Consider the following 14346-nt stretch of genomic DNA (forward strand, 5'->3'; position numbering starts at 1 on the left):
ATATCATAAAGTAACTAAATATAGTGGTCTCTGCCATTTTGCCATTTTTCATTCGTTTTTACGAAAGCCTGACTGATATCTGAGGGATAACTAGGTCTTAATATAATTATTCACCGAAAAGACTGGAGGAAAAGCGTTTTCGAAGGAATGTTCCCAACACGTGCCTGGGGGGCTACCGCGAATACCGAAATTCGTAAATCGCGGGGATCTTTCTCTTATACTCCAATGAAAGCATAATTAGAGTGACAGAAAAATGCCCGCAATTTGCGAACTGGTGGTACAGGCCGTGGTACGAATCTACGAATTGCGACCTCCCGTTGCAATCGGTGTAAGACGCATGTCTTATCGCTATATAGATTACAAAAGCTTTCTACCTATTATCTCTCCTAACTCCAAAAATAACAACATTTTGCCTCAGTCTCCAGATATTTACGATATATCTTGTAGATGTTTCTAATGATGTACTTATCTTTCCTTCAGGAACCACATCAAAAGTGACAGCGAACGACCTTCACTACGGCGACAAGGCGTGCATGCTCAACACTATACACACGCATCTCACATACGCGCAACTACCCGTCATCTGCGAGAAAGTCAACTCCAGTGAAATGTAAGTAAAGGTTTCTTTAACTTAGATTTTTAATTAGTCAAAGCCCCTCACAAGATGGCCAAGGAAAGCGTTGGGCTATAAATAAAAGCTGCTACGAGTCACTTTTCAAATAGCCAGCGAATCAAATGATAATGCAATCGTCAACAATTTAGCTTTAAGTATTTGACGTTCATAAGCGCATTGTAATATGCCTAGGTACTTGAATAATAAACTATCTTTTCTAAACTCACGGGTATATGCATCCCGGTCATTTGATAGGCGTTGGGGATAGACATCCAACACGTAGAGGCCCTTTGGTGAAGTTTGCTGTTATGGAATACACCTGCTAGAACCCATTCACGGGTACAAATAGATACCCGAAAATCGGTCCCAACAGGCGTAGGGGCTATTGTAAATTAAATATAGTGGAGAAAAATTCCGGTTATGGTGTTGAAGTTTAGCTGGTCAAAAGATTGGGCTATTGTAATGAGGTCCGGACACCTGCCATAACAATGTTTAACACGTTATTGAGGCAGGTGACTCGCCGCTGACTAGATGGGCCCCTGAAACTGCCGTCGTGAAGACGACCAGGGGCAACATCGGTGTGAGCGGCTCAGGGGTGTCGAGAGGCGTGCGCCGCTTTCTACCCAGTGGCTGTTACCAGCCACTGTGTCAACTCGCGTCTTATGCATCTTTCACTTCCACCCCTGGAGCTTATAGCTCTAGCGACTCCTCTCTGGACGGCCAATGAAGGCAAGCCAGAGCTGAGAGTCCTGCGGGTCCCCTTGGGTTCCACTCCGACCGACGAAGACACGCCGGAGACGGAGACCCTGACCGTCTCTCTGGAGCACTCGGGTCCGTGGGGTCGTTACTCCCCAACAGCTCGCCACAAGTGCCACAACTATCTTTATTATTATTTCATAATTCGGTGCCCATTTATATCAATTCTTTCATACATGTATGTGGTGGTCAAAAATCACGGATCAAACCTCGGTTATGATTTATAGAGCAAAATGATCGGTCCCGAAAAAAATACAAGATGACTATGAAATGCCTGTTTACTAAACGGTTAGATACAAATTGTATGTAGATGACGTAGGTCACATAAAAAACTACTGTTGAGGCCTATAGGCTCCTTTCTAGTGGTACAGGGATGCCTAAGTGGATCTTCAATGAAGACTTATTATTTTAACTTATGTACAGAGATTTATTTGTAAAATTAAATTAATTTAATACAGTACAACTACAAGTACAGTTTGTCGTTTCAACTTTCAACGTATTTTGAAAGATTGCCGTTGGCTGCTGGCGGCGGACGTTACCGTGTTTTTATTGAATTCCGTTAACTTCGGGGTATGGTTAAGTACGTTTAAGAGAACTAAATGACATAGTTAATTTTCAAAAAAAAATTGTTTTTTTGCTTTTTTTACAAAAAAAAAATAAGTTTAAAAACTAATTAAACGTAACATATAGCGTTGTTGTAACACGGGCATTACATTTAACTCAACCAAACAATTGAAATCTGTGACATATCGATGTCATTTCGAACATCGATCGACCGAGATTGTACCTAAGTTTAGTAGCAAATGTATGAACTCATTCTAAACACTAATCAATATGTAAACCGGCCCTAAGGCAAGTGTACACGCTTGTAGAGGCCTTATAGGAAAAAAATAAATTATTGATTATCTCCGAAATGGAGTTAATTAGAATATCGGTGTCTTTGAGAAAGTTACTTGATTTAAGCTCAGGAATGCACCCTTGAAATTAACGGAAATCAAAAAAGCGGCCAAGTGCGAGTCGGACTCGCCCATGAAGGGTTCCGTATTTAGGCGATTTATGACGTATAAAAAAAAACTACTTACTAGATCTCGTTCAAACCAATTTTCGGTGGAAGTTTACATGGTAATGTACATCATATATTTTTTTTAGTTTTATCATTCTCTTATTTTAGAAGTTACAGGGGGGGGGACACACATTTTACCACTTTGGAAGTGTCTCTCGCGCAAACTATTCAGTTTAGAAAAAAATGATATTAGAAACCTCAATATCATTTTTGAAGACCTATCCATAGATATCCCACACGTATGGGTTTGATGAAAAAAAATTTTTGAGTTTCAGTTCGAAGTATGGGGAACCCCAAAAATTTATTGTTTTTTTTCTATTTTTGTGTGAAAATCTTAATGCGGTTCACAGAATACATCTACTTACCAAGTTTCAACAGTATAGTTCTTATAGTTTCGGAGAAAAGTGGCTGTGACATACGGACGGACAGACAGACGGACAGACGGACAGACAGACAGACATGACGAATCTATAAGGGTTCCGTTTTTTGCCATTTGGCTACGGAACCCTAAAAAACACGGTGTATACGCATCCGATCGTTGCCGATCTTCTAATTTCGGACGCAATCGGCCGTCTCTGACGTCACATAGGATGCGTTCTGAACAACTACAATAAAAAAAATAAAGTAGGTAGTGGTAGGTAGGGACCTCACGTTTCTACCCATTTTCTGTAATTTAACTTAAGTAATATTTATTTATTATATACCTACCTACCTATCTGAAATACTCAAGAAAAACTAGCCAATAAGGAAACCTTTAAACGTTTCATATAGCCATTATAAAATTCATTTCATAAAGAACTAGTTTCTTGTCGCTAGTTATGTCTTTTACAGTTTTTAGACGGGTTTTTCTGCGCTAAGGCAAAAAGTAAATTGGAACAACATAGTATTGTACCGCGATTTATGCATTCCATGCGAAGGTATCTCTAAAAAAATTAACAATTACGGTAGTCCTACTCGTATTTTTTTAGAATCAAAGCTTGGCAGAAAATGGAAATAGAGACCCGTGAAAAATTATTGTCAGCTGTGGTTAATAACAAAAAATAAATAAAAAATAAGCGATCCTTCGCAAATTGAATTGTATCAAACTTTATTGTCATTATAAGCTTGGCAGAAATTCTAAATAGAGGAATAAATACCTACCCGTGAGAAATCATCACCGGCGGTTATAAGTTTATGAACAAACTTGTTGAGTTATATACAGGGTGCCCGGTAATTAGTGGATAACCTTCTAACCACCGACAGAGCACCTTAGGCTGGTCCAGAAAATTCACTTATAGGTCTAGTAAAAGTTTCGTGGTTTTCGAGATAATCGAACTTTTCTGTCTTTTTTAATGGCTAGCTCCAATTAAAAAAGACAGAAAAGTTCGATTATCTCGAAAACCACGAAACTTTTACTAGACCTATAAGTGCATTTTCTGGACCAGCCTAAGGTGCTCTGTCGGTGGTTAGAAGGTTATCCACTAATTACCGGGCACCCTGTATATGAACATCCTGTAAACACCATGGTTGCAAGAAATAAATGAAATGAAATGAACTATAATAAGTTTCCCTCAATAATAGGTCAAGTGCCGCAATGATTCTGTAGTTACACCGTCTCCCTGAAATTGCAAGCATTCGTTGAATCATTAGCCACAATTAATATAAATTGATGTTGAGAGCGAGCCGCTGCGATGTTAGGTATATATGTTCCTTAGATTACGATCAATTCGGCCAATGTCATAGCTTTTATTGCTTATGATGCTTCAAGGGGGGTTATATGAGGTGCCATTAGATTAAGACAAATATGCCGATACATGAAGGTTTATTTTATGTGTAAGTGTAGGAAGTCAATGGTAAAATTAATTAAGTATTTATTGACATCTACATATGTATTATCCGCCCACGAATTTGTCCGCGTAGGAGTTAAGTTGGTCAAACCAAATAGTCAGTAAATAAGAACAAAAAAACTATACTCATCATTTTCTTTTGGGTGCTAGTACTAGTGTAAGACCAAGATAGTATGATTCTCTCTGTCTATGTTTGAAATGAGACAGTCCTTTGACAAACTATAAACACTTTAATTCACCCCGGGGTTGAATAAAAATCCTTTTCACACCTCCTATTCAGAAAAGAGCTTTTTCTTCCCTGCTAGGAGGGATCAAAGTGGCACTTTTCCTCCCTGCTAGGAGGGATCAAAGTGGCACTTTTCTGTTCAAGCACACTATTTTTACATTTTTTTGCACATTATTTTTTTAGCTTAAATAATCTGTTTAAGCATCAGATTGTTTCAACACTAAGATTTTTTAATTTTCCTCATAGTTGATGTGAAAAGCAGTAGGTGTCACACGGTATAAAAATTATTTCGTCTTGGCCGTTAACACTTGAATCCCTCATTACGCTCAGGATTTTACTTTAGAATCCCTCACTACGTTCGGGATTCTATTGTAGAATCCATCGCTTCATTCAGGATTCAATGTACGCCCTTGACGGAAATATATCATTTTGATCCCTTGTAACACAAACTACTATTCTTATTGGAGCTCGGCAATATTTAAAGAACATATTAATCTAAATTTCATGTCCTGACTTAAATAGTTTAGGCTGGGCGTTGTCTGTCAATCATCATCATCATCCTGTCCTAGCCGATTTCGGCCTCGGCGACTGGATATTCACTGGCTATTGAGAGCGACGATCGTGAGCTCTCAGGTGGCTGACGTAGCCTATTTTTGCGGCGAATGTACGTCCACACTCACCGCAGGTCAGCACCCCTCCGACAAAATTATAGTTTATGACCGCAGGTGGTCGGGCCTTTAACTCGTCACGCTTCGCGTCGAGTTCCACTCGCCTCTGTTCTTCAAAGGCTCGCACTTTTGTACTCACTATATGCCTCCACTTCGGCCGATCTTGTGCCGAAGTCTCCCAGTGCGATGGTTCAATGTCACATCTCCGCATGTGACGCTTCAGCACATCTTTGTAGCGCAAAAGTTGGCCGCCCTGTTTCCGCTTGCCACTTTGCAACTCAGAGTAGAAGATGCGCTTAGCAACTCTGTCACTAGACATACGGGAGACGTGACCACACCATCGCAGCTGTCGCCGCTGTCTGTCTGTCTGTCAATATCTAAGTAACGGAACTCTTTTATATATAATTCATACTTAATATTATAAATACGAAAATAACTCTGTCCGTCTGTCTGTTTTTGTCGCTTAAACCGCTGAACCTATTTAGATTACATTTAGTATGGAGATATTAAAGATAGTTTGAGGCCCGGGGAAGGACAAAGGATAGTTTTTATCAATCATCGTCATCATATCACACAGACATAGTCGCAGGCAGAAGCTATAGTTCGTTTATTTTTTAGCATTAGAAAGAACTTGAAAGAATGTAAGCGATTTCGACATGTCTTTTAATTGAAAAACACTTTTTAAAAATCAATAACTATTACTTATGAAAGCAGAAGACTATAAAAGATCGTATTAGATTCATAATTGTTACATATTTACCGTAACTTATTTTTAAAATGTGTTTTTCAATTAAAAGACACATCAAGATTGTTTACCTTATTTGTAATGCTAAAAAAACGAAGAACTGTAGTATACTTGGTCAACCAGATCTTGACAGTAGAAAAAGGCGGCAAATTTGAAAAATGTAGGCGCTAAGGGAATTCGTCCCATAGAAAATTTGAATTTCGCGCCTTTTTTTACTGACAAGATTTGGTTGACCAGCTATATGTATATTATACTTATTGATAAATTTCGTATCTTTAAAATCTATCAGTTTACTGCAGAATAGGTACCGTAAACCGGGGTGACTTTCAAATGCAGGGGCGACTTCGATATTTCAGTTTTTCAGCCGTTACATATTTTTATTCGGATTTTTTAGTAGTAGGTAAACAAGTATGTATAATAATCTAACTTGTTACACGAACAGTTCGAGAAAATAATGAATAATGATAATTTAGTGGCAGTTTTAAAACTATCAAAGTATCCCCAAAATTTCCTAAAGTCACCTCGTTTTACGGTACATACACTTATTCAAAACATTTTTTTTTTGCAATAGATGGCCAATTATTTTTTATAACTATTAATTTTTAAACAATACAAGATATAACGAATTTGGTACCTACTTTCCTCTACTTAAATAAATTATTTCACACTGTGCACGAAATAAAGCACCAGATAATTATTAGAAAAACATAGATAGAAGTTATTTTTAAACACAATTTCTATTAGTAAAACTAACTTTATTTATCAAATAATTATGCTACAAATAAAAGTAATTAATTACAACTAACAAAAATAAAATAAACTAATAACTAAACATATACTAAATTAAAACTACCTAAAAAACCTACCTACCTACCTATTTAATAAATCAGATAGAAATATAAAAAGTAGGCGAGTTGACCGTGACGTCACTACACACAGTTTCATATTGGCAAATCGTTTTGACAGTTCTAAAAAAAGAAGCTGATTTGACTAGTAGGAAAGTACCCAATTAACGAGTTTTTTAGTAATCGAACATCATTTAAAACCGGCAAAAAAGAGCAAAAAAATAACTAGGTATTTCATAATATCTATTATACTACATATATTATCTATATATATAAATGCACGTGTCCTGACTGATTGACTGACTGACTGACTGACTGACTGACTCATCAACGCAGAGCCGAAACTACAAATGCTAGAAGGTTGAAATTTGCACACTAGGTTGAATTTATAAAGTGTACAAGAGCTAAGAAGCGATTTTGAAAAATTCAACCCCTAAGGGGGTTAAAAAGGGGATGAAAGGTTGTATGGGGTACAAGTTTTATTTTAAGCTAGGAATTTTAAACTTTGTAAAAATGTATTATATTAAAAAACAAGAAAACTAATTTCAGCGTTTTTGAAAATTCATCCCCCAAGGTGGTGAAAAAGGGGTTGAAAGTTTCTATGGAGATTAAATATTTTTGTGAGTGTGGGACTTGAAACTTTGTATATGGGGATATTATTATATGACAGGAAAAGTAATTTCAGCGTTTTTGAAAATTCATCCCCCAACAGGGTTAAAAAGGGGTTGAAAATTTGAATCCATTACAAATGCTTTGAAACTTCTTAGAAAGGCATAATAGCCGATTACAAAAAAAAGTAATTGCAACGCTTTTGGAAATTCAACCCCTAAGGGGGTTAAAAAGGGGATGAAAGTTCGTCATAGGGTGCAAATTTTATTTTAATCTAGGAACTTGAAACTTTGCAAAACGCTATTAAATTAAAGTACAAGAAAACTAATTTCAGCGTTTTTGAAAATTCATCCCCTAAGGTGGTGGAAAAGGGGTTGAAAGTTTGTATGGATATCAAACATTTTTTCGAGCGCGGGACTTGAATCTTTTTATTTGGGGATATTATTAGAAGACAGGAAAAGTAATTTCAGCGTTTTGTAAAATTCATCCCCTAACAGGGTTAAAAAGGGGTTGAAAGTTCGTATAGGGTTCAGATTTTATTTTAAGGTAGGAACTTGAAACTTTGCAAAAATATATTAAATTAAAAAATAAGAAAACTAATTTCAGCGTTTTCGAAAATTCATCCCCCAAGGTGGTGAAAAAGGGGTTGAAAGTTTGTATGGAGCACAAATATTTTTGTGAGTGTGTGACTTTAAACTTTGTATATGAGTATATTATTATAAGACAGGAAAAGTAATTTCAGCGTTTTTAAAAATTCATCCCCGAACAGGGTTAGAAAGGGGTTGAAAGTTTGAATCCATTACAAATGCTTTAAAACTTTTTAGAAAGGCATAATAGCCGATTGCAAAAAAAAGGAATTGCGACGTTTTAGGAACTTCAACCCCTAAGAGGGTAAAAAAGGGGATGAAACTTTGTCTTGGGGTGCAAATTTTATTTTAAGCTAGGACCTTGAAACTTCGCAAAAAGGTATTAAATTAAAAAACAACAAAACAAATTTCAGTGTTTTTAAAAATTCATCCCCCGAGGTGGTGAAAAAGGGATTGAAAGTTTGTACGGAGATCAAATATTTTTTAAAGTGCGGGACTTGAATCTTTGTATAAAACCATATTATTAATTATCAAGAAAAGTAATATCAGCGTTTTCAAAAATTCATCCCTTAAAAGGGTTATAAAGGGGTTGAAAGATTGTATAGGGTTTAAATTTTATTTTAAGCTACGAATTTGTAACTTCGTAAAAAGTTATTTCATTAAAAGAGAAGAAAACTAATGTTAGCGTTTTTCAAAATTCAACATTTAAGGTGGTGAAAAAGGGGTTGAAAATTTGTATGGAGGTCAATATTTTTTGTAAGTACGGGACTTGAATCTTTGTATAATGACATATTATTAGAATACGATAAAAGTAATTTCAGCGTTTTCAAAAATTCATACCCTATAAGGGTCCAAAAGGGGTTGAAAGTTTGTATAGGGTTCAAATTTTATTTAAAGCTAGGAACTTGAAACTTCGTAAAAAGGTATTTTATTAAAAAACAAAAAAACCTATTCAGCGTTTTTAAAAATTTATCCCCCGAGGAGGTGAAAAAGGGGTTGAAAGTTTGTATGGAGATCAAATATTTTTGAGAGTGCGAGACTTAAATCTTTGTATAAAGCCATAGTATTAGAACACAAGAAAACTTATTTCAGCGTTTTTAAAAATTCATCCCATAACAGGGTTAAAAAGGGGTTGAAAGATTGTATAGGTTATAATTTTATTTACAGCTAGGAACTTGAAGCTTCGTAAAAAGGTATTTTATTGAGAGAAAAGAAAACTAATTTCAGAGTCTTTGATAATTCATCCCCCAAGGTGGTGAAGGGGGTCGAAAATTTGTATGGAACCCAAATATTTATTGGAGTGCGGAACTTGAATCGTTGTATAAAGGCATATTATTACAATACAAGAAAAGTAATCTCAGCGTTTTTAAAAATTCATCCCCTAAAAGTTTAAACAGGGGTTGAGAGTTGGTAGAGGGTTCAAATTTTATTTAAAGCTAGGAACTTCAAACTTCGTAAATAGGTAGTTAGGTAGTAGGTTTTATTAAATAGTGGACTTGAAAATCTTCTGGGGGTTGAGAGAGATTATATCGAGATTATCGAGAACAATTTTATTCAGTTAGGGGCTTGAAACTTCGTAGCCAGGTTGTGAAAGACAAATCTTATGCGTTGTATAATAATTAACAAATGATTAACCGTCCCTACTGCTATCTTTTGCTGCATAATGTTCTAAGCTAATGTAGAATTTATAACCACCAATATACAAATCCACGCGTACGAAGTCGCGGGCAACAGCTAGTTATTATATATATTTTATTTATTTATGTAATTTATAAGTATAGTTTGCTTTTTTTTAATTCACTCAATATATTTTCTCTCTCTGCACCAATTGAAGGTATCTCTGTTTGGCCCTATGGTTGACTGGTAGAGAATGCCATTTGGCATTAAGTCCGCCATTTATACATTGTTGTATATATTTTGTGCAATAAAGTTTAAATAAAATAAAATAAAAATTATTATACAACTTAGTGCCTATAATAAGCCTTTAAGTACCGATTCCTAAGGATGACAAAAAAACTCAACAAAATGGCGACAAGGACATACTGTCACAGTTATTATCTAATCCGGTTTAAGAACTGCAAAAAAAACTAGGAAGTACTACGTTGTTACATAATTGTGTGTTATTTATTTTTTCTACTCCGGTACTTTTATTTGTCATTTAAAGGGTCGTGCACACTTTAAAACCCTACCTTATAGTTCTTTAGTCTATTCCCCAAAAAAGAATTTGTGCATACACGCAGTATCTTTTTGGCGATTTTACGATACTTCGTGTAATGACCACTTAAAAAATATTGAATGAAATACAGTGTTGCCAACCTTTTTTTAAATGTCATAGACATGTTTTTTTTTTTAATTTCATTCATTCATTCTTTTCCCGCCCGTACCCTTCATTTTTGCTACTTCTTGAATTAAAAATATTTGTTAAATTTAAAATTTTATTTAAAAGTAAGTGCTTGGTCGTAGAAAAAGTATTGTATGCAACGTTGTTTAACTGAGTCAAAAAATACTCGTGGCGTTTTTATTAACAATTTTCGGCTTCGCCTCAAATTGTTACTCACGCCACTCGCATTTTTTGACCTCTCATAAACAACGGTTGCATAAAATACTATAAGCATAGCTTTAGATTGCCAATTATGACACAATAAATATTTTCGGACCCATGATTTCATACGTTAAATTAATATTTCACATATTTTTTATTGAATTATATACGTATAATATTTAAATTAAAGTGGTTTCCATACAATCTTGTCTTCGAAATTCTTAAATAAGAGGTACCTACTCGTAACTATTAATGTTATAAAAATCCCCACACAAACAAAATTCTCAAACAACAACAATAATTTCCTCTGAATCACTCAATCTTAATCGACATTGCCATTAAGTAATTAAATAATCAATCTGCCTCTACCTCGTCATAAATTGTTCAATCAGTGAAAAAATCTCTAGGGTCATGTATTGACTCATCGCTATAACATTTATGATGACATGTCCACACTTTGTCATTGGCGTCATTGCAAATGTCATGCAAAATTAGCTTCCCATAATTCCACTACCACCCACCAATATCCACCACCTACCTAAAGGCTGTCTGGGAGAGATCGCTCCTTAGCGATAAGGCCGCCTGTTGTTTACCTCTGTCTTCATGTATTATTTGTGTTTCCATGTAAATTCATTCTGAGGTTGTACAATAAAGAGGATTTGTAATTGTATTGTATTGTATCCTTGATTACAATATCCGGTGAGGAAAATAGGGACTACGTTTATATGGGTTTTTGACGACCGGTCTGGCCTAGTGGGTAGTGACCCTGCCTGTGAAGCCGCGGTCCTGGGTTCGAATCCCAGTAAGGGCATTTATTTGTGTGATGAGCACAGATGTTTGTTCCTGAGTCATGGTTGTTTTCTATGTATTTAAGTATTTGTATATTATATCTATCGTTGTCTGAGTACCCACGACACAAGCCTTCTTGAGCTTACCGTGGGGCTTAGTCAATTTGTGTAGAAATGTCCTATAATATTTATTTATTTATTTATTTATTTATTTATATGGAGAACCGGTCGTTCACTTTTCTCTTAACCTTTTCCACGCCGTGTCAAACACAAAAGCTGTCACTCAGACGCCACGTCATTGAAGTGTCATAACTGAAGTTGAACTTTATGTATATGCACGTAGGTCGATGTTGCTCTGTGCTCTGTGACCGATTAATCGGTCTTTGGCGTTGAACCTACGGTGCGGATATATCGGTCATTGGCGTCCAAAAGGTTAATGAGTTTACTGTGGGAAGTAGGACTAAGTTGATTTGTGTAGATTCTCCCATAATTAATATTTATTTTATGAATGACTTTATTTTTGTCTTGGTGACATAATGCAAGTCAATAGTGCAATGCTATTGCATTGGCAAATGCAAAATTATTATTTTGCAATTTTCTCAATACTAGGAAACTCGTGACATGTAACCAGTAATTAGTATTGCATTCTTTAAACACCATCTCATTAAAACGTTGGCAATCAATAGACATCGCGCAATTACGGACAAGGGTTTAATTATTTTTACACGGTTTTCAACGGTTTTAAATCTTTAAATACTTACGCCTAAATCCATTGACAAATATACGGAAATTTTATTCAATCTAAAATATCTAGAGTATTTACAAAATAAGTTTAGTAAGGTCAATGACGATCGGTCGATTGACGATGATGGTGAAGACGATCTATGAGGTAAGACCGTCTACAAGCTCGTTCATCGCTTTTAACACTTGCATTTGTTCGTTTGAAAATTGAACGAAACAAAGCAAAAGCGACTCTGTTCCAATTGTACATGGTTTAAATTACATCGAACTGAATAGGTACTATAGGTAGGACATTGGGCCTTAGGAGGGTAGAGCGGAAGAAGCGAAGCTCTTACTTTCTGACTGTGTCTGAGCGAAGTACGTATTCAAATACAAGAGTTTTAGCCCTACGACGTTCTTCCCAACTAAAAATTGTATATCTTCACCACATATACCTACGTTATGCATTCTCAATGCCAAGTCGCCACCAACTTTGCGTAGACGGACTTTATCAAACTTGATTTAAACTATCACGATATTTACTCGTTATTGTTGACTAAAACGGGACTTAATCGCGTAAAATTAAGTTTTAAATTTACCTCCGACGCACGTTTAGTTCGAAAAACTCGCGCGGCTAGAAATAAGATGTTGATGTCAACTTTAGCCTGTCTTCTCCGAGACCACGGGGACAACGCCGTCCTCGAAATGTCGGAGGTAAATTTAAAACTTAATTTTACGCGATTAAGTCGGGATTTTTAGTCGATACGTAATCATTTATTAACCTTATACCTTTTGCAGATGCGAGTCACTGACCCTGAACGGCACGAAGTACTGCGAATGGGGTTACAACGGGCTGGGCATAGACTACCAGGTGCTGGCTGGTCCAGCGTTCATGGCAGTGTTTACAGTGGTCGGCGTCATCATTGGATTCATCGCTGATAAGTAAGCCTTAGTAGACTTGTTAGTATTTACATACAACGGTATAATTAATAACATAATAACATATTGTCATAATTAGAGAACAAGGAAACAAAGCTATGTTATAGGTAGAGCAATTGTTGGTCTAATAGGCACCAGGGTTGAGCACTGGGTGCCTACAAAATAAAGTAAACAGTCTTTTAAGTCTTAATTTTACATACCACTCGTACAAAAGAGCCATATACGCTCGTCGCTGGACACAAATGCTTACTGGTTTTCTGCTTAATACAAACTTAATTTAGTTTTATTACAATCTTCTCAGGTACAACCGCGCCAAAATCCTCTCCTACTGCACTCTAGTCTTCGTCGTCGCCATAATCCTGATGGGGGCTGTCAAAGAATACTGGCACCTAGTAGTCCTCAGGATGATCTTGGCTGCCGGCGAGTCAGGATGTAACCCGCTGGCCACTGGCATCCTGACTGACATGTTTCCGGAACACCAGAGGGCGCTGGTGCTGTCGATCTTCAACTGGGGGATTTATGGGGGATATGGTATAGCTTTCCCTGTTGGGAGGTATATACCTGAGTTGAATGCGTGGGGATTGGTGAGTTGGACTTTACACGAATTGGACCGAGCTCACTCTGTACAGACTTTGCAACCGCAAATTTCTACTAAAATATAATGTTTATTAACACATTCAGTGCCGAAAAGCCGACTGTCGGGTATTTTATACTTTCGTTCCCAGGCCGGACGACCCGATAGTCGGGATCGTGGTACTACAGCTTTATATGACGACATTTTTGTGGCCTGGCGCGGATGTCTTGTTTGGCTGGGTGGCAATTAATGTGTTAAGGCTCTTCCGCACTTTTTCCTTGCAAAATTCGTGCAGGGAGTTGTTTGACCCAAATCGAAGCTTGTAATTAAGTAGTTAACTTAATGTACCTACCTATTACCTATCATAACGTATGTCATTCTGAGCTAGATTGAGCCTAAACTAGTACAGTTTATGGTAATTTTATTCACGTTTTGAATATGGCCGATTAATACGTTCAGTCCTTTATTAGTTTTATTACAGAATTAACGATTAAATGTAAAATAGAGATTAAATGATAACGGCATAGGACTCATAGGTATCTACTTATACATTATTCAATCGATGTATCCTACTTTTGTATACCTAGTTAAGGTATTTGAAGTTAGTTAGTTAATTTTGACGAAAACAACATTGAAGATGTGAGTGGTAATTGGTGATCATCTAACGCACTGCTTTCGTTTCATTTTACATAAATAACATGCTTTAACCAGCATGAGCGATGAACAATCTTCAAGGTCTTATCAAAACAAAATCAAAATTATAAACAACCGGTTAAATAAGAATTGGCCTCCAGATATTGTTCCCTCGCTTTTGTTTTTGAAGACAGCAGGCATTTTAAATAACA

At 36.3% G+C, this 14346-nt stretch overlaps 1 protein-coding gene across 1 annotated transcript in view; it reads left to right on the forward strand.

Moving 5' to 3' along the window:
- The window catches only part of LOC134657000 (putative metabolite transport protein HI_1104), a 78335-nt gene that overhangs the window by 55865 nt on the left and 8124 nt on the right, over window positions 1-14346 (forward strand). Inside the window, exons 3-5 of the mRNA XM_063512566.1 lie at window positions 481-610; window positions 12787-12930; window positions 13229-13511. Of these exons, the coding sequence (XP_063368636.1) occupies window positions 481-610; window positions 12787-12930; window positions 13229-13511 (557 nt within the window). The remainder of the gene's footprint in view (window positions 1-480; window positions 611-12786; window positions 12931-13228; window positions 13512-14346) is intronic.

Source organism: Cydia amplana, chromosome 19, assembly GCF_948474715.1.
Source record: "Cydia amplana chromosome 19, ilCydAmpl1.1, whole genome shotgun sequence".
NCBI lineage: Eukaryota > Metazoa > Arthropoda > Insecta > Lepidoptera > Tortricidae > Cydia > Cydia amplana.